At 57.3% G+C, this 21517-nt stretch overlaps 10 protein-coding genes across 10 annotated transcripts; 4 read left to right on the forward strand and 6 right to left on the reverse strand.

Annotated features, from left to right (window-relative positions):
- Window positions 1-36: 36 nt before the first annotated feature.
- Window positions 37-1496, reverse strand: MKK02DRAFT_28200 (uncharacterized protein; the record flags this gene model as incomplete). The annotated part of the gene is made up of 7 exons (XM_053087508.1): window positions 37-351; window positions 400-471; window positions 539-576; window positions 629-688; window positions 736-820; window positions 969-1236; window positions 1282-1496. 7 exons carry the CDS (start codon window positions 1494-1496, stop codon window positions 37-39), a joined length of 1053 nt encoding a protein of 350 aa, XP_052944238.1.
- Window positions 1497-1987: 491 nt separating this feature from the next.
- On the forward strand, window positions 1988-2681 carry MKK02DRAFT_28201 (uncharacterized protein; the record flags this gene model as incomplete). The annotated part of the gene is made up of 3 exons (XM_053087509.1): window positions 1988-2194; window positions 2252-2492; window positions 2542-2681. The coding sequence occupies 3 exons, from the start codon at window positions 1988-1990 to the stop codon at window positions 2679-2681; spliced, it is 588 nt and encodes a 195-aa protein (XP_052944239.1).
- A 232-nt stretch (window positions 2682-2913) lies between these two features.
- Window positions 2914-4606, reverse strand: MKK02DRAFT_16694 (uncharacterized protein; the record flags this gene model as incomplete). Its single annotated transcript, XM_053085671.1, has 4 exons — window positions 2914-3351; window positions 3507-3766; window positions 3797-3930; window positions 3963-4606. 4 exons carry the CDS (start codon window positions 4604-4606, stop codon window positions 2914-2916), a joined length of 1476 nt encoding a protein of 491 aa, XP_052944240.1.
- A 623-nt stretch (window positions 4607-5229) lies between these two features.
- MKK02DRAFT_34441 (riboflavin synthase) lies at window positions 5230-6015 on the forward strand (the record flags this gene model as incomplete). Its single annotated transcript, XM_053088942.1, has 3 exons — window positions 5230-5244; window positions 5311-5527; window positions 5561-6015. 3 exons carry the CDS (start codon window positions 5230-5232, stop codon window positions 6013-6015), a joined length of 687 nt encoding a protein of 228 aa, XP_052944241.1.
- A 396-nt stretch (window positions 6016-6411) lies between these two features.
- On the reverse strand, window positions 6412-8996 carry MKK02DRAFT_34442 (putative nucleus protein; the record flags this gene model as incomplete). The annotated part of the gene is made up of 12 exons (XM_053088943.1): window positions 6412-6538; window positions 6581-6969; window positions 7013-7176; window positions 7210-7402; window positions 7452-7535; window positions 7578-7630; window positions 7663-7873; window positions 7920-8327; window positions 8350-8465; window positions 8516-8623; window positions 8718-8869; window positions 8968-8996. The coding sequence occupies 12 exons, from the start codon at window positions 8994-8996 to the stop codon at window positions 6412-6414; spliced, it is 2034 nt and encodes a 677-aa protein (XP_052944242.1).
- Window positions 8997-9698: 702 nt separating this feature from the next.
- Window positions 9699-14316, reverse strand: MKK02DRAFT_28205 (uncharacterized protein; the record flags this gene model as incomplete). The annotated part of the gene is made up of 3 exons (XM_053087510.1): window positions 9699-13613; window positions 13659-14048; window positions 14098-14316. The coding sequence occupies 3 exons, from the start codon at window positions 14314-14316 to the stop codon at window positions 9699-9701; spliced, it is 4524 nt and encodes a 1507-aa protein (XP_052944243.1).
- A 370-nt stretch (window positions 14317-14686) lies between these two features.
- MKK02DRAFT_37997 (uncharacterized protein) lies at window positions 14687-15477 on the forward strand (the record flags this gene model as incomplete). The annotated part of the gene is made up of 7 exons (XM_053089877.1): window positions 14687-14743; window positions 14795-14878; window positions 14930-14955; window positions 15012-15058; window positions 15110-15194; window positions 15257-15348; window positions 15413-15477. 7 exons carry the CDS (start codon window positions 14687-14689, stop codon window positions 15475-15477), a joined length of 456 nt encoding a protein of 151 aa, XP_052944244.1.
- Window positions 15478-15690: 213 nt separating this feature from the next.
- On the reverse strand, window positions 15691-16361 carry MKK02DRAFT_37998 (uncharacterized protein; the record flags this gene model as incomplete). Its single annotated transcript, XM_053089878.1, has 3 exons — window positions 15691-15823; window positions 15898-16025; window positions 16083-16361. 3 exons carry the CDS (start codon window positions 16359-16361, stop codon window positions 15691-15693), a joined length of 540 nt encoding a protein of 179 aa, XP_052944245.1.
- A 410-nt stretch (window positions 16362-16771) lies between these two features.
- Window positions 16772-17801, reverse strand: MKK02DRAFT_17012 (uncharacterized protein; the record flags this gene model as incomplete). The annotated part of the gene is made up of 2 exons (XM_053085720.1): window positions 16772-17355; window positions 17399-17801. 2 exons carry the CDS (start codon window positions 17799-17801, stop codon window positions 16772-16774), a joined length of 987 nt encoding a protein of 328 aa, XP_052944246.1.
- A 2104-nt stretch (window positions 17802-19905) lies between these two features.
- On the forward strand, window positions 19906-21375 carry MKK02DRAFT_16776 (putative voltage-dependent ion-selective channel; the record flags this gene model as incomplete). Its single annotated transcript, XM_053085686.1, has 7 exons — window positions 19906-19935; window positions 19992-20186; window positions 20469-20648; window positions 20695-20982; window positions 21093-21180; window positions 21232-21273; window positions 21320-21375. 7 exons carry the CDS (start codon window positions 19906-19908, stop codon window positions 21373-21375), a joined length of 879 nt encoding a protein of 292 aa, XP_052944247.1.
- Window positions 21376-21517: the final 142 nt, after the last annotated feature.

A 21517-nucleotide genomic window follows, 5' to 3' on the forward strand; every position in this document is an offset into this window, starting at 1 on the left:
AGATCTGCCTATCCTACTCAATACTGCAAGCTAACGCTAAAGACCCTGCATCATGCTCAACTCGATATACGCCGCATCCTCCGCCAGAGACAGCTGACGAGGGGTATCGGCCGGGACCCCAAAGTCGATGCGAAGCGAGCCAGAGACGTCCGCACCGGCGGAAGCAGCGATCTGCTTAAGTTGGGCGATGCGGAGGTCTTTGAGTTTGGCGGCAACGTGGACGCGCTGGAGCATCGACGCTCGGTCGTCGGCGCTTTGACTCTGAGCAGTGCGATAGCGGGCGACTTCCGCTTGGAGCTCGAGGTGTTCCGTCTGCAGAGTTTCGAGCTGCTTCTGAAGGAAGAGCGAGGACTAAAGTCAGCAGGTGAACTCAGCCTGAACCCCGGGGATCGAGCTCACCTCCGAGTCCGCAGTCGCTCTAGCACTAAAGTCACTGGTACTAGGGTTGACCTGACTGCGCTCATTCACAACCTACTCAAATCAGCCTGCTGTCATGTCAAGGATCGAAGAATCGGCTTGCCTGGATCGTCTGGCTGACTGGCGCGGACCGTGCTGACGGCCCCTCCGCAGCGTTAGCTGTGAGGCTCAGTGCATTCCCTGAAGTAGTGAACAGGGATATACCACTCACTTGATCGCTGCTCGTGTTCTCCGACGTCATCCAGCACGGCAGCATCGGCGATGGCAACCCCTGACCGTCAGCTGATGGCCATGGGCAAAGTTAGAACCATGACGGACCTGGAGCTTTCTTCGATGCCCTGCTCCTCTTCCCAGCCGGACGCTTCCTTTTGTTCGCTTGGTATTCGTCGTCCGAGCTCGATGTCTTGTCTTCACAGAAGGTCTCGACACTAGGGCGCCTGGACCGCATAGCCGCCCCGCGTCCAAGACCCCTTCGCGGACTGCGAGTAGAAGCGGGACGGGCGATGAGGGGTTGAGAAGGCATATATCAGCACTACTTCCCCTGGACTCACTGGCACAATGTCTGCTTCGTTGTCCGCTGCATCTGGAGTGGCCTTGGGGTAGTGGATCCGCTCTCCTTTGGTGTCCGTCAGATCGGGGCATTGCTGGCCGGCTCTGAGAGGATGAATGTTGATTTTCATGACTCGACACGTCTTTCCGGCGGTAGTGTGATAGTTGCATTTGGCCTCGTTGAACAGGCAGTCTGTCTCGGGATCCCACTTGACTCGGACGAGATCAGCATCACCCTCGCGATCTCTCCCGCAGCCGAGACCTGGGACCCTGATCATCAGCATGAGATGCCCACATCAGGACTGATGAGCTTACGATATGTAGAACAAGCTCTTGTTGGTATTCTTCGTCCCCCTGTTCTCGTCCGACTGATACCGTACAAGTACCCCATACTTCTCCTCGTACTTTGATGGGACCATGTAAGGGTAGCGGCTGACTTGATCGATCGCCTTCTTGCTGTAACTCTCCGGCTCCTTTCGACAGGGATGATCCTGAGGAATCTCATCGGGAAGGATGGCTTTGTCGCGCATTGCAGTGGTAAGGAAAAGTCAGTCAAGCGAGAAGTCAGACGACAATAGTTGACAGGTCACGGGGTGATGGGAACCTATCAATCCCCCCCATCCAATCACAAAAGAAGCCAGGCTACTGCGGAGATTGATGGATGACCTGTGTGCGAAGGCACATCGGGCTCTTTGTCTCTGACACACAAGGACAGTACTGGTGTGTTTCACCAATTTGCCACCCTGGTCAGGCTCGCATCCAGACCCGACTTCATGGAGAGATGGGGAGGCAAAAAATGGAGCATCTCTCCCGCGACTGCCTCACCTTCCCATTGCCGTAGACGTCTGCGGTCGAGACCAGTAGAGTACGCCCTACTTTACCGCCACTTGACCGCCACACATGTACAGCTGCTACACAAGTGGCGATGACGATCATGCCGTAAATCACCTCCACGTCTCCGAGGCAATGCAAGTGGTGGGTACTATATGATACCATCTCTCTCTTGACTGCCATCGCCGCTATGTCGAGCTTATTCCGCTCAGCGCCAGAGTACGACGTCGAAGCTGCTGAATCAGCGCCGCTCGTCAATCGAGAAGATGACGATTTCTCCGCGTTCCGCTCGGGGGACGATGGGGACCGAGTGAATGTTACCTACGTGTTCGCCCCCGAATGGCCGGTACCAGGAAGAGAGGAGCAGATTGTAGGCGTACTGGGGAGGGACAAGGATGTACGTCCTTATAGCCGGAGCACTGAAGTGGATCCGGAGCATAAGCTGACTTGATAGGAAACGGTCGATATGGTTCAGAGAGCCTTTCCAACATTAGCCAAGTATCCCGCCGGTCGGATTGCCTTCGAGGTCTCGGACATCGCACCTTCCAGCTCGACGCCGGCGGGGCCTCAGCAGTATCCTCCACCACGGACGGAATGGGCCAAAGTCATGGATGAGGCATGGCCGCAGTTCAAGCGGAAGCCGCCAAGCAGGATACGGGTGACCGTGAGGGATGCTCCGGGAGATGAAGAGAGGCGTGAGTCTGGAAAGCAAGACAGTGAAGAGGCGATGAGCTGACGAAGCAGGGAAGACGAGAGATAGACGGAAGGTCGCTCTTGTCGTTGTGGGATCTATAGCCGGCCCTATCCTCCTTATCGCTTTCCTTGGCTTGATGGCGTATGGGCTTGGAGGGGACGATACGTCGTATACCGGCGAGGAGCGATAGAGGGAGGATTAGGCGAACAGGGTAATGGCAATACACACAGCCAGGCAAGGAGGATAACAGAGCACTATACAAGACTGTGTGAGCTCATATCCCTCTCCCCTTGCGTCTCCCCTTGCGTCTCCCCTTGCGCCTGGCTGACTCGCTAGATCACTAGAGACCATACACGCTAAACCATATTCTTCCATTGTAAACATGTGACCTGGATTCACTACTCAGACTCTTTGCTTGTTCACTACCTCCTCCTCTTCCCCAGCATCCCGCGCATGATCCTCCTCTGCTCCCTATTCCGCTCCACCTCCCTCCTCTCCATCTCCTCCAGCGACAGATCCATCAATACCGGCCCAAACTCTTCCCGCTCAAACCAGTCCCTCCATACCCCCTTGAGCTCCTTCGCCCCCGTCCTATTATTGACCCTCGGCACACCCCCGAGCGACTTCTCCCACTTGGCCTGCTCGGTGGGGTGGGTCGCGCGGAAGAGACGCAAGTCCAGAGCGTCCTTTTTGTGCCGGTGGATTTCCTCGGTGATGGCATGAGCGATGAGAGGGATGGCTTCGCCTGACAGGCCGAGGTCGCGGGCGTAGGCGGCTGCGAATTGAGATGGAGGGAGGGTGGATGAGAGGTCCCACTCGATGCGGTCCCGTAGGATCTGGGTCGAGATTTGGAGGTCGAGCTGGAATTAGCGCAGTTCTTGTCCCTTCGCCCTCTTCATCGCCCACCAGAACCGCAGAGTCGTCCTGGAGCATCTGCGCACGAGACCCTTCCCGGGCGGTGAGAAGTCGACAGGTCACCTCACCCCGCCACTTCAGAGACGTCGATGTCACTCACATTCAGGATGACCCGACAATCCGCCTCCTTCCAGTCTATCGCCTCATCTTCTGCCACACCCTCATCCTTATCTTCGTCCTCCTCCTGAAACGTAATCTCCGCCTCAGACGCCTCCTTGTCCGCGATATTGACCGAGACGAGCGACTGCGCCTCTTCAATTTGGGTTCGAATAAGTTCGGCGATGATTCCAGTGTTTTCAGAGGGGATGGTGAGGTCGCTGACAAAAGTCGCTGCAAAGGCCTGCGGGTCGAGGAGGGTATCTAATTAGCCAAAGTCGACGCCAGACCTACCATTTACGTTCCACAAGAACCTATCCCTGATCTTGATGTTTCCCTGCTCCGCATTCCGACCGGCAACATCCAGATCAATCGTGATGGGAATGAGCACCTCTGGCTGGTTGGCCTGTTCCAGTTGTTCCTCGGAGCTACATCAGCGGACGTCGAGCTTCAGACTCACTAGTACCTATGCTTCGGTCCCTTTACATAGCTCGAGCTGACTTTATCCGCCGGTGTCCGATCGCCCAGCCACGTCCAGCCCTTGTCCATCTCGTCCTTCTTCCGCTTCAGCCGGCTAAGCCTCTGCATAGACTGCACATCCAGCGGCTGATCCCGCTTCCTCGCCCGCTTCCCGCTATCCTCATCCTCACTTCCCAGCTCGGACAGGGACGAGTCCGAGTCCTCGTCTGACCCCTTATCGACGTAGTTGACGGTCCGTCCGCGCCGACCTGTGACAGCAGGCCGGAATGTCGAGCGCGGAGCGGGCGAGTCGAAACGCGGCGTACTGACTCCCGAGCCCGGCTTGCCGCCCATCTCCCTCTCGTACTCCGCCAAGAACGCCTCTCGCTCCCTCGGCCCACCCGTGATGATCTCCGGCTGCACCATGGAGGTCACACCTGTGCGAAGTCTCGACGGGTATGTCGAGTACATTGCCTGCGACCGAGCTGGAGCGAGCAAGCTCGAGTCGTAGGTCGGCTGGCCCGGCGGCGTAGTGTATAGCGGCAACGGCCCCTCCGGCAGAGCATTGATCCGATGGTACACTTTCATCTGCGTCGGCATGGGCGCTGGAGCAGGAGGAACGGGTGTGGAGGACTGCCGAGTCATAGAGGCCCGGGGCATTGTCCGCGCCGTATGATGCTGTGGCGGGGGCAGGCCCTGCTGGATGGCCATCTCGGCTTGTTGCTGCCGAGCAGCGAGAAGCGCGTTGGACGGCCGACCGATGGGATTGCCAGTGCGAGTAGGAGCCGGAGCGAGGAGGTCCTGATTGAGGGAGAGAACCGGTTGTCCTGCTGTTTTGTCAGTTGAGAAAGGGAGGCAACCTACGCGTTCCTATCGGAGTCGCGCTGCCGCGATTCCGCGTGGATTGAGAAGATACTGGTGGGTAGTAGCTTGTCGGCGTGCTCATCTGTGCTCCGTCTACGGGCTGGATGGTATGGTAGGTGTAAAGTAGAGAAGAGAAATTGGACTATTGACGCGTGCCTCAAGCCAGTTGTTGCTGTACGTAATGGGATTTGGCTCTGATCTACTCGCGAGCGACCATTGAGTGTGAAGCGCGGGTGCTCCAGCCCTTCTCTCATCCTGTCCCGCTCACAGCCAGAACCCCCTGATTTCCATTTCCCCATCCCCTCCCTATCCCTCCTACATCGCCTCGCGAGAAGCTAAATCGTCTGCTCTGATACTCTTTATTACTCTACACCTCCTCATCTACCCTTAGACACTCTCTCAACATGTTCACAGGTTTAGTGAGTCGATGCCGTGCTCAAATCTTGGCTAGAAAGGCCCAGGAATAACCATCGCTGACTGTCAAGGTGGAACACATTGCTACGGTGTCCAAGATCGACAATCGTGCCGAGTCGGGATACGATATGATCTTTTCTGACGCCGCACCTATCCTCAACGACGTCCAGATCGGTGACTCTATCTGCATCAATGGCGCCTGCTTGACAGTCACCGAGTTTGGGAAGGACGATGGCGGCTTCTTTCGCGTGGGACTGGCGAACGAAACCCTTCAGCGTACAAATCTAGGTATGCCCCTCTTACTTCCCAAGCTGACCGAAGGTACGGTCCAAGCTGGCTCCAAGGTCAACTGCGAGCGGGCCATGTCGGCGCACACTCGCTTCGGCGGACATATGGTCCAAGGTCACGTCGACTCTACCGCCACCATCGTCGGCCGTGTCCCGGACGGCGATTCTATACGGTACACCTTCCAGTTCCCGGCGGATCGGGCGGCACTCATGCCCTATCTTGTCGAGAAGGGGTATGTGACCGTCGACGGAACGTCCCTCACTCTGACGATGGTGGAGGATGCAGAGAGGAAGTTTGCGATTGCGCTGATTGCGCATTCGCAGGAGAAGGTGGTGTTGACGGATAAGACGGAGGGGGATGTGGTCAATATCGAGGTGGATTGTGTCGGCAAGTATATATTGGGAAGTGAGGAGAGAATCAACGCCATGGTTGAGCGGATAGTAGATGCGCGGATAGAGTCGGTGCTAAAGGCGAAGGGTCTGATGTAGCACCGCATGTATCGTTGTAATAACGTATCAGGTTAATAGGGTATCCCACTAGACCTCTTCCCTCCTCATCCGCGTTCTCATTGACGCGGGCCTAGGTCTATCTCAAGAGGAGAAGCAGAGGAGGCGAGTCAGGATGGAAAATGAAGGCTGTGTTGGACGGATGTCAGGTTCGGTAGGTTTGGCGGGTGTAACGGTAGCTGGATCTTGTATCATTGCATCTACCATATACATAACTTTGCTGATTTGATTGATCGCATACACTGCCTCTGTCTCCCTACTCCTCTCACCTCCACCCGCGGTTATCCCCTCACATCGTATCTGGAGTATCTGGAGAGGAAAGGGAGCGTGGGTAGTGGAATTTGGAAGTAGGGAGCCGGGATTACCCTTACCCAAAGCTCAGCTCTGGAAGGCGGCGAAGGCCTTCTTGAACTTGACAGCGTCGTCCTTCTCCTCCTCCTCGGTCTGGTAACAGTCCTTCCAGTCGACCCGGTGGTGGAGTCCGAGCAGCCCGGCGAGGACCATTCTGTTCATCAGCGGTACTCAGCAAACCGGTCGGAAAACTGACCGTCCGAACTGCAGATCAAAGTTGCCTTTGAGAAGGTGCACCATCTTCCCTCCACCCGGCAACTCCACCTTGAAGTAATTCCCAGCCTTGCCCGCCCGAGCCAAAGCCTTCTCCGGCTCGTCCTCCCAGTCCAACCCCTGACTCTCCCCAGCCTTTCTGAACGCGTCTTCTACCTTCTCCGCCAGCTCCTTCGGGATGGGCACGACTTGGACATGGGCGTGACCGCCTCGCCCGCTCAGCCGCCCAACTTCCCACATGACGGGAACGGCGTTGTACTTTTCGTAGCAGCGAGTAAGGGCAGACTTGGTCGATTCGACCTCGGAGATGATGGGGAGAGCGTCTTCGGCGGGGATCGAGAGGAGAGTGGGGTGATGAGCGATGGGGATGATCTATTGGTAAGCTAGTGACGCGGAGCGGCGCATAATAGCGTACCAGAACATGTCCACCGCCCGGAACCAGCGGCTTTGACCCGCCCTGCGCGACATGCTTGGGGATAGTCGGAATGAGCTGTCCCTTCGGCAACGTCACATAGGTCTCGGATCCGATAGCAACGACCAGGTGCTTGGTGACTTTCGGGTTGGACAGGCAGAACCAGCCTATCATCAGCCCAGTCTTATAGAGCTGCTCACATTCCGCAGGACCCAACTCCTTCTTCTTGTTTCGCATTTCATTCCGCTCCTTGACAACCGGACAGTCCTTGAGAAAGTGCTGCTCGACGACACCGCATGCGCGGCAGGTATAGCCCTTAGGTGGCGGGCGCGGACCGTTCCGAGCTCTATCGGCTGTCTCCTTGTTCGGACACTCGCGGATGTAATGGTCAGGCTGGCTGGTCAGCTTATTTGCATCAAACTAGATGTGTCAGCTGACTTACACTTTGGCATATCTTGCACTTGTATCCCTCTGGAGGGTGAGGTCCCTGACCTGCAGCTTTCTGCGGACAATCAGGAAGCCAGTGCTGCACATCAGCCTCGTACGCATGCACACAGGAAAGACTTACGCCCGGGATGTTGCAGATCGTACAGACATAATTGTCAGGAGGCGGTCCACGGTCTATCATCAGCCTAGCAGGATATCATACTCACCAGTCCGCTGGCTCTTGGACCTCTCGTCACCAAATGCACCTTCCTGATCGTCCAGCGCCGCCCGTTTCTTGCCTTTTGAGATGTTGGACTCGGGCTCCTCGGCAGCTGCTGGCTTAGCGGGCAGAGTAAAGGGGTTAGGCGTCGAGTTGGCTGGGGGGGTGGGCAAGGTGGTCGTCGGCATCTGAGCGGGAAGTGTGAATGCGTAGAAAGCCTTGCTGATCAGCTGATTCGGATTTCTTATCTACGGGCGAGCTTACCCTTGCTTTCTTTCCCGTACCTTCTCCTCCGAGCTGGCCCAGCTTCACAGCCCTAGTCCACCTCTCTTCCCCTCCTGCTGGAGCTGCCCAGCCAAACGGCTCCCGCTCCCAGAACCCCTCTCCATGCGCCCAGAACGTATACCTCGGCCTTGCCTTCCGAACGATCTCCGCGAGCTCGAGAGCAGATTGTCCGATACTCACGCCAGAAGCAGTGAAAGAGGGGGACAGGAGGGAGATGCCTGGCGGAGCGGAAGGAAGAAGGAGCAAGTCCAGCCCCTGGAAAGCGGACGGCAAAGGTGTGGTACGCGCATCAGCGAGTGATGTAGGGTTTCGGCCTTGAGGCGAGAGGAGAGGGTGTGAGAGGAGCTGGGAAGCAGAGGTCTTGGTCAGGTAGGGAGAGAGTGGGTCCTTGCCGATCAGCAGGATTTACACTTGAAGAGCGAGAGGCACGTACCGCTTCGGCAGTGACATAGTGGTCGACATCGTACTTGCCGCCTATACAGCCGATCTTTAACCCCTGAGCGGTAGTAAAGACAGAGCTCGACCCTTTTTAGAGTGAGCTGGCTGCTCCATACTGACCGACGAACGTAGCTCACCAAGAAATACGAGATTCGCAGCTACTTCCCCTGCCCCGGTCTGGAGCTGCTCCTTCACCTTCTCCGGGAGACCATTCTGCCCAATGGTAAAGTAAGTAGGGATAGGCACTGCTGATCAGCTTGGCCTGCCCTTCTACTTTGCTCGTTGGTTTGCTCGTTGGAGCCGAAGTCGGGCTTCCTTCCCCGCAGAAGATCAACTTACGACTGATCCCTTCTAACTCGCTTCCGTCGCTCCCCTCCTTGAACAAATCTCCCACAATGACACACGCATCGAAAGGGCCATGCTTCGCATTGATGCTCGTGATCTTGGACTGGAGGATCGAGAGTTCCGAGCGCGGGGAACCGAAGGCCAGGCTGATAGTATAGGAAGAAGGATTCGAACAGGGGGTTTAGGGAAAGGGAAGAGACGGCGGTCAGCGGGGTCCAATTCTGTGGATCAAGAGATAGCTTACATCTTCAGAACTGTAGGCTGATGCGCCATACTGTTATCGATTTAGCTGTGGAAGAGAATATGCAGGGTAAAGCGAAGAGGGGATCGTCAAGTTGCAGTTAGCAATTTCAGCTGGAGCTGCTGGGAAACGAAGGTGGTCCGTGCGTTGAGGAATGTGGAGCCAGCGTTTGGCCATGGTCTGTAATCTCGACACCAGATCCTACCTTATAGAATTTCCTCTTCGGGACTCACCATTACAGTATACCTCTTCCTCTTCGGGTAATTACTATAAGCATCTGGTGTCGAGATTACACGGTCTGCCCTTTTTGAAGGCGCGAGGATTAGGTGGGGACAAGGGACAAGGAGAAGAGGGGAGGGTGCGAGAGGGGACACGGAGGTCACCATCAAGCTGGGCTCTCTCCATGCGAGAGGCATATCAGGATCGTAGCTCATATAATTGGTAGTGCAGCGAGTGACTATGCCTGCAGGGTACAAGGACAGACCATACATGAGCATTTGCACCCGGACCATGCTATTGACTGATACTATCTATCTACTGCTACTACTACTATAAAGAGCTACAAAAGAAGCCATGTTGCCCCCCGTTCACCGCCGCTTGAGCTCTACAAACAAAAATCGAAAAAATGCTACAACCGTATGATCACGAATACCTGTTACAGATGCCTGAGTCGATCAGCGGATGGACAGCATCTCTTGGCGGACCTACTCACTTTGGCCTTGTCCCTTCGTCTACTAATTGGTCTTTCTTCTTGCCCACTTGCACGCCGCCTCGATCCCGGTAGGCCCAAACTCCCCCTTGGGCGTCTTCCACTCGTAATCATACCCCAGATCCCGGCGAGGGATCCGAAGTTTGCTCGCCCAAGCCTCCACCTCTACCTGGACCGCCTTGTAGTCAGGCTTCATCTGCTTGGTTTCCGCCTTGAGCGCCGGGATCTCAGCCACCAGCCTGTCCCGTTCCGCCTTGAGCACATTCACGTCGTTCCTGAGAATCTCGGGGTCAATTTCGCGCCGATCCGACCCTCGCATACTGGCCGTCTCCACAGTAGAGGCCGGCCGCCCCTTAAGCATGTCCAGGCGCAGCGACATCCATCTGACCTGGATGAGGACAATTTCTCGCCGGTTGGCATTGAGGCGACGGGTATCGAGCTCCATGAGCCGGGTCTGGACGCAGGGGATGTTGCGTGGGGGAGGGGAGGGACGAGTGGCTGTGGAGGTGGTCTTGGCCGGGGCTTTGGCAGGGCCGGATGCCGCGGTCGTGGCGGCAGTCTTCTTGCCAGTCGTGGCCAAAGTACTGGAAGGTGCGCGCGAGGGACCCGCGACGGCGTTGGCTGGGGTCCGCGATGGGTTACTGGACATCGCGCGCTGGACGAGCGGTGTCGCCGCGCGAGAAGCTCCGGCAGAGGCGTTGGGTTGAGTTCGTAAGGGGACGCTGGGAAGGGGAACTTGGACGGTAGAAGGAGAGTCGACGGGGTTGAGAAGGTGCAGCATGCTCCTCGGTGCGATCAACGGGGACGGATTTGGGATGGCCGGCGAGTCCATGTAGGTGTCGTCTCGCACGGTGGAGCTGGAGCGTGATGCCGCTCCCGTTGATCCGCCCGGAGAAAGGCCGCCGCGCTGAGGTGGCCTCAACTGGATGGTGGGTGGAAGATCGACGCTGGCCTGGGAGACATTCGGCACGGTGGAGCTGGACCGTGATGCCGCTTGCGAGCTGGAAGAAGCCGGGCTCCGCTGAGACAAGCTCGGCTGGACAGTGGGAGGGAGAGTGACGCTGGACTGGATGCTTGGAGGAAGATGAGGGCCGTACTGCGCAGATTGGTTTCCAACCCGATCGAGGAAGTCCTGGATAGTCGCTGGCATGGGGGAGCCAGGCTGGTAGGTAGGATTACCGCCAGTACCGTATGTGGCCGCCTGCCGCTCGAACTCGTGGATGGTAGCCGGCGCAGTGATAGGTTGGCGGTACGTCGGCACCGGCTTAGCTGTCGCAATCACGCTGACCGTGGCCTTCGTGGCCTTCTTGCGCCTCTTTGCCGGCCACCGCTCCGCCTCCTCCGCCGCCCTCTTCTTTGCCTTCTTCCTAGCCACCGCCGCCCAATTAATACTCTCATCAAACCAATCCACCCCGTCATCATCATCATCGCTATCCTCCATCTGCTCATCCTCCTCTTCCCCCTCCTGCAGCTCCACGTCGCTGCCCATATCCATATCCATGTCCATATCCATCTGCATCCCCGTATCCGCCCACTCCTCGTCCCCTCCTTGCATCGCCCGCTGATACCCCAAAAACTCGCTCGAGACGGCAGTCATCGACGCAGCAAGCTCCTTTTTCGTCTGCCTCTTCTTGCGCTTCAACTCGAGGTTCCGCCCGCGCGGACTCTCAGCGCCCTCGTCCATCGCGCCAATAAGGTCCATAAAGTCCTTGTCGGCTTGACGTTCCGCCACCTCCGCCTCGTCCGCCAGGTACATGTCCATCTCGCCATCGCTAAACAGCTCGTCCGCGTCCGCCCCGACCGCAAACATTTCGTGCGCAGGGAAGAAGATGGGGAACCCATCCGCCACGTCCCCGTCCCACTGATCCTTCAGCGCACGGATCTCCTTGTCAAAGGTCTGAGGTGCAGCTTTGTACCGGTCGGGGATGGGCGGACATTCTGGGATGGCGTCGAAAGCGGGGAGTTTGGGCTGGTGCTGAAGCATCCGCATGACGCCGAGTTTGGAGTGAGGAACCATCCAGGTTGGGAGTTGTCGAATGTGAATGCCCGCCCGAAGGACGCACTCGAGGGGGGACCACCGATGTTCCTGCGCAGATATCCAGGAGGAGAGCGGATCGAGGAGAGGATTCTTCCCCTTGAGACCGATAGACGCGAGGTACGCCGGAGTGATCTTGCGCGGAATAGTCTCCTTGGCCATCTCCCTTTCCACCCACTCATTGACATACTCCTCGACAGCGCGCGAGACCATCTTCCCTGATCGCCGCTCATCGCGCGGCCCTTCTGGTGCATATTCCACCAGCTCCCGAATGAGCATCCCGATATGTGCCCGGGCGGGATCCATGTCCGATACCGGCCGGGACGGTCTAGGCACGAAGTTTGGCATTTTGCCTTTGACGATTGGGACGGGGAGGTCGTCCTCGGCGAGGGTGGAGAGCGAGTCGGTACTGCTTCGACGAGTAGACGCAAAGGTGCTACCGGGTACGGAGCCCATAGAATGTAGCGTAGAGACCGAGACGGCGGGAGAGTGGAATCGATTCGCCCGGGGTATGTCGAGACGAGCGACAGGAGGGATACTCGTGCTCTTGCCTCTGCGCATGTGGCGATCCGCGGTCGATACCGACCCGATACTGGACGTTTGGGATCCGCTGCGAGACATCATCGGCGAGTAGTCGTCCACGTTGTAGAGGTACTCGTCCCTCGGCGCGTCGATGGCCTCCCGGACAAGTCCGCTCGGTCCGACCGTGAAGCCGCCGAAGTACGCGGGGGCAGTCTTACCCCCCATCCCCTTGAGCCGAAGCGCGGGCTGGATGCAGTCATCGTCCGAGTCATACGCGTTCTCCTCATCAGACGACTGCTCTCCCTCGATCCACTGCGCGACTCCAGTCGATTCCCGCCGCCTCTCCAGCTCCTCGTACCGCCTATCCATATCTTCCGCATTCGAAGATGGGTCGCGGTGTGGCTCTCGCTCATTGACCAAGCTCATTTCCGCGTCGTCCGAGTTGTGACCGGTGCTGGGTGTGGTCGTCCCCGAGGTCTCCTGGCTCCTCTCCCTTGCCGCCGCCTGGTCCGCATACTGCTTGAGCAACTTGGCGCGCGCCGACAACCCAGTATCTGATCGCCCCTTGACACGCAGATCACCCGTCACGCCTGCAAACAGCTTTTGAGCCATTGCTACCTCAACGCTGTACGCTATTGCACCGTGCCGGGTCCGAAGGCGAGCCTTATAGATCGCCTTCCAATTATACGCGACCGTCTTGATCGCTACCACCCACATCTCCAGCTCTGGCACGCCCCGCCTGGCATCCCCATTCCATCCCGTTGTCCCTTTCCCGACCAGCCCCCGGTTGGGCAGGTTCAGCGAAGGGACTTGCACCCCGGCGTCCTGGAAGGACGTTGACCAAGCAATGATCATACGCTTCATCGAATGAAGGGCCTTTTGCGAGGTCCAATGACCGGAACCGCCGTATTGCGCGCACAGCTCGGCGAAGAGCGGCATCATGTAGGGGTAGATGGAACCGACGACGCCCGATACGGCGGTAAAGACGAGGGGAATGGCGTAGAGGTAGGACGTCTTGCTGTTGAGGATTCCGACGCACTGGCCAGCGCGATAAAGATTGTAGCTGACAAGGAAGACCTCGTCCCATCCCTTGTCGGTCGCCAGGGCGTCCTCCTTAAAGTAGTCAAAGTCGTCGGGGTCCCACACACGGTAGAGCTTGTTGGACTTTTGCTTGTAGCAAAGCATGGGCCGCCGGTCTTCGTGTGTTTTGGCGTCGACGATGGCCCGGAGGCGCTGGATGACGAGGAGGAAATTTGACAGGTTGAGGTAGAGCGGGTCCGAGGGGCGTTTGAGCAGCCGTATGTGGGTCCTGTAGACCCGCAACAAGACCTTGACATCGCCAATAGGGTTGATGTGTTCGGGATTGGACGACAGCATATTTGCCTGGCTAATCAGCTGTGGCCTTTTGGTCCTGCGAGAAAGACTTACAATCATGTCCTTGGGGTATGGTATGGGTATCACCATATCCACCGCCGGCCTCACACCTTCTATAGCCTTAGGCAAAGTCTCCTTCCCCGCATTCCCCAGCTTATTATACGCCAACCTCAGATTATTCTGAATCGCCGCAAACCGAATCGCTACTGCGAGGTGATAGCCGACCCGCTTGGTGTCGGCGTTGACGGTCTCGCCAGTGTGCTGTTTGCCATCGGCTTCGGCTTGCAAGCTGTCGGCTTTCCGGATCTGAAAGTAAAATGCCATGACAGACTTGACGAAGGGGTTGGAGGGGTCGGCCTCGCCGAGGGGGTTGTTCCGTGACGGGAGCCCGAGGATGTTGGGTTGGGTGAAGAGCCAGTCGATGGCTTTGCGCCCCATGAGATCCTGACTGTCAGCTCAACTACCAGCTAGAGTAGCTGTGAGATGGGCTTACCTTGAAGCGGCGCTCGGCAGCCTCACGCTGCTGATCCTTCGCCGTCCCCGAGTTCCCAAACGGCCTAAACCCGCCTCCAACCGTATACCCATCAACAGTGTCGCGCAGGTTGAGAGCCGCGCTCTTCGCCAGATCGACGGTCCCGCAGACCTGACATGCGACTTCCCCGCCCTCCGTATCCCAAGGCCCGCATTCCACACACATATCAGCACCGGACATGTTGCCGGTACTGCTGCTGCTGTGGTAGGTTTGCAAGATTAAGAAAGGCGAACAATGGCCAGTCGTGGGCTGGCGACTAGCCTGGGCTATTGCTCCAATGAGGGGACAATCATCTGAGATTGAGCAGCGATGCAGAGAAGAAGGTAGAAAGAAGAGATGGATGACTGGGTGGCCAAAAGTCAATAACCAAATCTTAAATGGAGGGAGTGACTAGATAATTCTGATCCGCCACCGTCGCGTCTTCTCAACTCGCATTCCTCGCTCGGCGTGTGTGGGAGACACGCGACGCGTTCCCCTTCCCCCACCTCTAGTCTGCTTTTTGTTCTCTTCCACTCACCTGTACTGATAACTAAAAACTAAACCACTCACAATGCTTGCCTCTACCCGCTCCAGTCTCCTTCAGACCGCCTCGGCCGCCAAATCCCGCGTCAGTCCATGCCTCTGCCCATACCCAGAATCGTAAGCTCACATGAAACAGGGCTTCGCCTCCTCAGCCCGCAAGCTGGACTTGTCAAAGGTCGTCCTGCTCGGTCGTCTAGGTAATGACCCCGTCCTTCGCACTGTAAGCTGAAAATTTTGTGATGACCTCATGAGCGTGAAGCTGACCATATAGACTTCCTCGGGCAAACCATACTACTCGTCAGCCATTTCCAGGATCGACTGTGCGAAGTGAGCGGTCGGCTGACGTGACACAGATACAATGTGGCTACCTCTACCGGACCGCCCAAGGAAGAAGAAGGCAGTAAGTTATCCGGGTCACAATCCATTGTGTAGTGCGTAGCTGATCGGCTAGGAACGCCCGCTCCCTCGACAGTGTGGCACACCGTCTTTGCCTTCAATGAGGGATCGCACGCCGGTCTCGCACGCGTGGGCAAGGGGTGAGCTTTCGTGTTCAGACATCCGATAGAGTTGTCATGGAGCCCAGCTGACTCATTCTTAGATCCTCTGTGTACGTAGAGGCGGACCTGGAGATGCGTCCTACCCAATCCAGCGATGGTCAGACCCAGCATGACCGCGCATTACTTCGGCATCGTATGTTACCTGCTCTCTTGTCGACCGTCTTAGGTAGCCACCAAGGACACTAGCTGACCGTCAGTGACCATGCGTGTCATCTCACGCGTAAAGCCTGCGGGAGAGGAGGACAGCGCGGCCGACGAGTAGAGCGGAGATATCGAGAAAACAGCTCGTGGGACGCTGAACTGTCTCAATCCAGACGGAGAGAGCGGCGTAGATTGGAGGGACTGGCTGAGCAGACTCCATAGACAGCAGAGGAAGCGATGGAAATATTGAATACATCATTATACAGGGCATCTCAAGCGCATTTACAGGTCGATAAGTCTGGCCTGGCTGCTACTATGTACCATATCTCTAGGTTCATTCTGCAGGCTCCGTGCCCGCTGTTGCTATTCTTTCCCCATCGACCAGCTCCCCACCCGCTCCTTCTCCTGCCTTTCGTATCCGGTCCGCAGTAGGCATCTCCACCTCTGCCAATTTTCTTAGCGTTTCCCTACTGAATCAGCTGGACTTTCCTCCTTGCTCGCCCTCTTCACTTGACCCCTCGCTATGGCAAAAGAAACTCACCGCCTCTTGTCCACATCACCCTGCATTATCCTCTCTAGCTCCTCTATCCGTCTCGTGGTGAGGTGTCCACCTGGCAGATCCAGCGCCGAGGCCTTCATCCCTTCTAATGTCCTAAACAGTTCCCTCGCCTGTCCTATCAGCTCCGCTTTCCCTCAAAGTGCATCAAAGGAAATCAGTGGACTGACGGTACCGACAACAGCCTTTCCCGCTTCCTCCCCGTCTATTCCTTTATCAGACCCGGCCAATCCCGCCAAAGTGGCCAATGATCCATCCACGAGCGGTAAGAGCGAAGTGAAGGACGTGGGGGTGAGTGGGGAGGTCCATCCTTCAGCGATACCCGAGCCGGGCTGGGAGAGCGAGTGGGGGTGTTTGCCGCTGGGTAGGGAGTAGGATGTGCGGGATGGAAGAGCGGGTGGGGAGGAGGCGAGGTCCGGGACGGACGGGTCGGGAGTGGGGAGCGACATCGAACTCGGTTCGTTGGGTGAGGTCTGTCGCCAAGTGGGGCAGGATTATGTATGTTCGAAAGCTGACAGTTGAGCTACTGTTGGGCTCTGCGTTGATTGCAAAGACTGGCAGGGCGATCAAGATTAGAGGTCTGCTAGCTTTGCGTCTGTGGGGTGAAAGGTAAGGATGCAACAACAAGACTTGCCTCCACCTCCACTTTGCCTACCCTCCTTGATTCCTTTCCAGCTGCAGCGGTACGAACCAGTAGATCCGAATCTCCAGCCGTTCTTTCTACGGTGTCGTTCACCCGAGGGTAAACCAGCCTCGAGAACGCCCAAAGATCCAATGAGCGGCTAGTGGTTCAAACGTCACGGACCAGCCTGGGGAAGATAACAGCCAAGCGACAACTATAATGCAACGATTCAAAACACTATATTACTCCTTCCTCTTCCTCCAATACAACCTCCCCCTCTTCCTCCTCTTCCACCCTCTTCCTACCCGACGCATCCTGCACTGGCTCCCCTCCATCCGGCTCAAACCCGCCCGAACCGCCCGCTCCACCCGTCAACAACCCCACTTTCCTTCTATACCGATCCAACATCCCCTCGACCCAGCCGCCCGGGGGAAACGCCTTGCCCCACTGATTGTGCAGATGGACCGTCCACACATGTCCCAATCTCTCCTCGAGCATCTCTTTCCCGCTCTTCCCGATTTCGCCCTTCCCGTCCCATGCGCGCCCGCCCCACGCTGCGGGATCCGCCTCGAACGGATCCGGGAAGGCGACTTCGTGGTCGCAGTTCCGGGGGTCGGCGAAGCACCAGGGAAGGACGGTGAAGGGTGTGATGCGCGCAGCGAGGAGGCGGCGGTGTAGCCTCGAGTAGAGGTGTGAGCCCCATGTGAAGGAGTTGGGGCGGGGGAGGGGGGAGGACGCCATGATGTGGAAGGCTTCGCACAGGTAGGACGAGTGTCGTCGGAAGTGCATCAGCGCTCCGTTTAGGATGAAGAATGGTTGGTCTGGCCATCAGCGATATCCTCAGATAGGAAGCAGAAGACTTACCAGGATGATAATCGTGGAAAGGCGAAGACTCGCCAAAGCAGTCCCACTGCATGACGAATTCGCTCTCCGCCAAAGGATGCAGATCTCTCGTCAAGATCTGGTCCATGTCCATCCACACTCCTCCAAACTGCCACAGCACCAACAGCCTGACCGCATCCCCATCGACCCATGCCCGCTCGTCAAACAGCCCAGTTCCTCCACTCCCGCCTAGTATCCCCTCCAGCTCCGTCCCCCTTGTCAACGCCGGCATATCCACCTGCCGCACCTCGATATTGTTTCCCCAGCGCGACAGGAGCGTTTTAATATGTTCCGACCGCTTGACCCGGTCGGCCCCGTTCGTCCATACGATAAGTTTCGAGTGGGACAGTGGTTGCGTAGCGAGGAAAGCGAGCACGGTAGCCATTTGCCTTTCGCCAAACGCGAGAAGATCGGCCCGCCAGTACGTGTGGTACGTGAGCGGTTCGAGCTGATCCTCCGTTAAAGGCTGTATCGTCGCTGCAAAGTCGTAGCAGGTCTGACCGCGAGTGAGGGCGATGCCGGGGGATAAGAGTTGGCGTTTAGGAACATGGAGGGTGGCATTGTATTCGGGATTGATGTTTTTGGGGTCAAAGCAGCCTTTGAGGGGTTGGATGGGTTCCGTCTCGGCCAGCCGACCCGTACGGGGGTATATCTGAATTTTGAGGTCGTACCGCTTCTTCCATTCCCAAAAGGTGATGAAGGCAAAGATGAAGCCGACGAGGTAGAGGATGTTTCTCTTTCTCGTCGGTACTTCCACTTCGTACCGCCGCGCAACGTGTCCGCCGCCAAGCCACCGTGGCCAAACGGACGAGGCGTTGCTCATCCGCCTTCTCCGGTGGGTAGGGAGGAACGAGAACGAGCCGTCCCTGTTCCGCTTCTTCTTGCCTTTGGTCGTGACCCCGCCTCCGCCTGCGAGGATGTACGGATCATCCGCCGACGTATCTGATTCAGTAGGGTTGGAGACGGGGACGTGCGAGAGGGATTTCCGGCGAATACGGGGGTGGGCATAGTTGTCGCCGATACCCGGTCCGACGTAGGGAGGTGCGGGCGACGCATAGCCAGACGAGTTGCCGATGGTAGGAGTGGCGGTGATGGCAGAGGGGGAGGTAGTTTCCTGCCCGTTGAGGATGGACGAGTAGCCGCTGCCAGAGGTGGTGGGGGTGAGGGTATCGAGCGAAATGTTGGAGCCGGCGGTATGGAGGGACGGGCGAATAGTATGTGTCATCCGCCGATGTGGGACGGTACCTTGTGAAAACGAGACGTTGCGCCCAGAGGTGCTCGTGCTCATGCTCACGCCGCCTGCTGAAACCGATATTTCAGGGATGGACCCGGGGGTCTGTGCGTGGGGGGGAGTAGTCACAGGGTGGACGGGAGCGTACTCGTCTGACGAGCGAGAGGGGATCTCTGAGCGCCTAGATGTCAGCTGAGCTCGCATGGTTTGACGCTAGACATACCAGCCGTTATCTGACCATCCGTGGTAGCTGCTCTCTGCTTCGCTCTCTGTTGAATCGTCAACCTGCAGCGAGGCCCGGCTGCTCGAATTGGTAGAAGTGGGGGCGGTGGTGCTTCCCGAGCGGGACCGGGGGGCGCTTGGTCCAGCTACCGGCCAGGAGGGAGCTCGCTGAGAGCTCATAGTTGGGTGTTGTTGGCGTAAACAAGGAGGTGTGAGGAAGAGTCAAGGTCGCAGCCGAAATTTCCGCAGCCAAAGATAGCTGTTTTGGCGGTATGAGCGGGAGGATGGATAGAGCTGGGGAAAGTGGGAAGTAGCTGTAAGGGATGTTATATAGATGACTCCCTCTCAGCGGGCTAGCTCTGCTGCGAGAATGGTAGTGTGGACTCGAGTTGAGCCAGTGAGACAGAGACACCTTCACTCAAAACGCTAGCTCCCCCACCCAACAGCTGCTGCTGCTGCGGAATTCCAGGGATGCCGTATTTTGACTGCGGACGCTAACGAGCATGGACGCGTGTGATTTCTGGAGTGAGAAGTCAAAGAGACTCTCCGCACGACTCGCCGATGTGGATGTCATGGTCATACATAGCATAAGCGGTAGTGTATGTACCAGTTGGCTCGCACAGACGAAGGGAGCATGCATGGATGAACGCAGAGGCATGTTTTGCTTTTTCCTTAGAGATCGGATGTAAACAAAGGGATTGGGTGAAACACACTATGATGTAATTCATTAGCGGGATCAAAGGTTGTAATCAGTATTCCAAGCCTCGCTATTTGCCACCCAATGGCTGCATGTGCCACACTCGGAAATATCGGCGCGTTGAGCCGTTCCTCGCCAGCAGCAGCTGGCTGCGTTCCGAGAGTGACTTTTGCCGCCACCACCAAGAGCCGAGCCGGAGCGTACCCCCCTTGCTTCACCCATCAATCTATCTGTATAGCTCTACCCCTACTCTACCCACTCAATTCATATTCAGTACGTCCATCATGCCCGCTATATTCGTCCGCTCGTCCGAAAGTGAAAAACAGCTGACAAACAGAAATGTCCCAGCCCGTTCCCCCATCCTGGAAGGTCCGTTCCTACCTCCCTTCCGAAACGCGTCCCCGGACCCAAGCTGAACAATACAGGACCTCGGAAAGTCCGCCTCGGACCTCCTCCTCAAAGACTACCCCATCCAGGGCACGTCGCTCGAGGTCAAGACCCTCACCCCGTCCAACGTCACCTTCAAGGTCGCCGGCCAGAAGGATTCGAACACCAACGCCATCGCTGGTGATATCGAGGGCAAGTATGTCGACTTCAAGAACGGCTTGATCTTCACCCAGGTGAGTTGTGATCAAGCAAGGCGATCAAGCACTGCGGATCGGAATAGTGAAAACCGATATGGGGCCGATAAGGGAAATAGCGGTGGACGAGGATGGAAGGCGAAACGTGCACGGACCGTCTGGCAATGTCGGCCCGGAGACGCCAAAGGTGACGGCGGTACTGTCTGGCTCGCTGCGTGGTGCAGGCACCTGGTTCCGTCCATGGCCGAAGGAATCGGTCACCCGTCATCGATTCGCTTCTCGCCTTTGAAATGCATCCACCCGTGCTTCGCTAACATCCAGGCCTGGACCACCACCAACCTGCTCCGCTCGCAGCTCGAGCTCGAGAACCAGATCGCCAAGGGTCTCAAGTTCGACCTCTCGACCGCTCTTAACCCGGCCAAGTCGCAGAAGGCCGCCATTTTGACTGCCATCTACAAGCAGCCTTCCCTCCACACCCGCGCCACCGTCGACCTCTTCAAGGTGGGCAAGATCTCCCCGACCCAGACTAGACTGAGCTGACATCCAGGGTCCCAGCTTCACTGCTGACACCGTTGTCGGCCGTGACGGCTTCCTTGTCGGTGCCGAGGCGACCTACGATGTCACCTCGGGTGCCATCACCCGGTACGCTGGTGCCGTTGGCTTCTCGGCTCCCGAGTACGCCATCACCCTCCACGGTCTCGGCAACCTCTCGACCTTCGCCGCTAGCTACTACCACAAGGTGTCCAAGGACGTCGAGGCGGGTGCCAAGGCTGTCTACGACACCAAGAGCACCACCGGCGGTGTCTCGCTCGAGGTCGGCGCGAAGACTTACCTTGTGAGTAGATGCTGGAGCAGAGGGGTCCCCGCCGAGAAGCAGCAAGGACGCAAAGGAGGGACCCCTTTGCGCCAAAGCAAGACCACCGAGAGCATCCGCTAAATCCTTAGGACAACGCTGCGTTCGTCAAGGCCAAGATCAACAACGCTGGTATCCTCTGCCTCGGCTACACCCAGGCTCTCCGCCCCGGTGTGAAGGGTGAGCTCTTTGATCCGTATCATGGTACATGGATGAGTAGCTGACAATTAGCTTCGTTCGGTCTCGGTCTCGACACCTCGCGCCTCAACGACCGTAAGCTCTCCTCCGAGTTGCTAATTCTACTCCAACTGACAACCAGCCTCCGCTGGCCAGGCCGCGCACAAGGTCGGCGCGTCGTTCGTCTTCAACTCGTAAACTCCGATCTTAGGGCTATGGGGTGGAAGAGGAATGGGGGCGAATGTTGGATAGATGATGCAAATGAACTATCTCTACAATCGGCTTGAACCGGCTAAGAGAAGACCCCTATAGCACAAAGACTGAGAGATCCACGACTTGT

This window comes from Dioszegia hungarica (assembly GCF_025882075.1).
Source record: "Dioszegia hungarica strain PDD-24b-2 chromosome Unknown MKK02contig_15, whole genome shotgun sequence".
NCBI classification, from domain to species: domain Eukaryota; kingdom Fungi; phylum Basidiomycota; class Tremellomycetes; order Tremellales; family Bulleribasidiaceae; genus Dioszegia; species Dioszegia hungarica.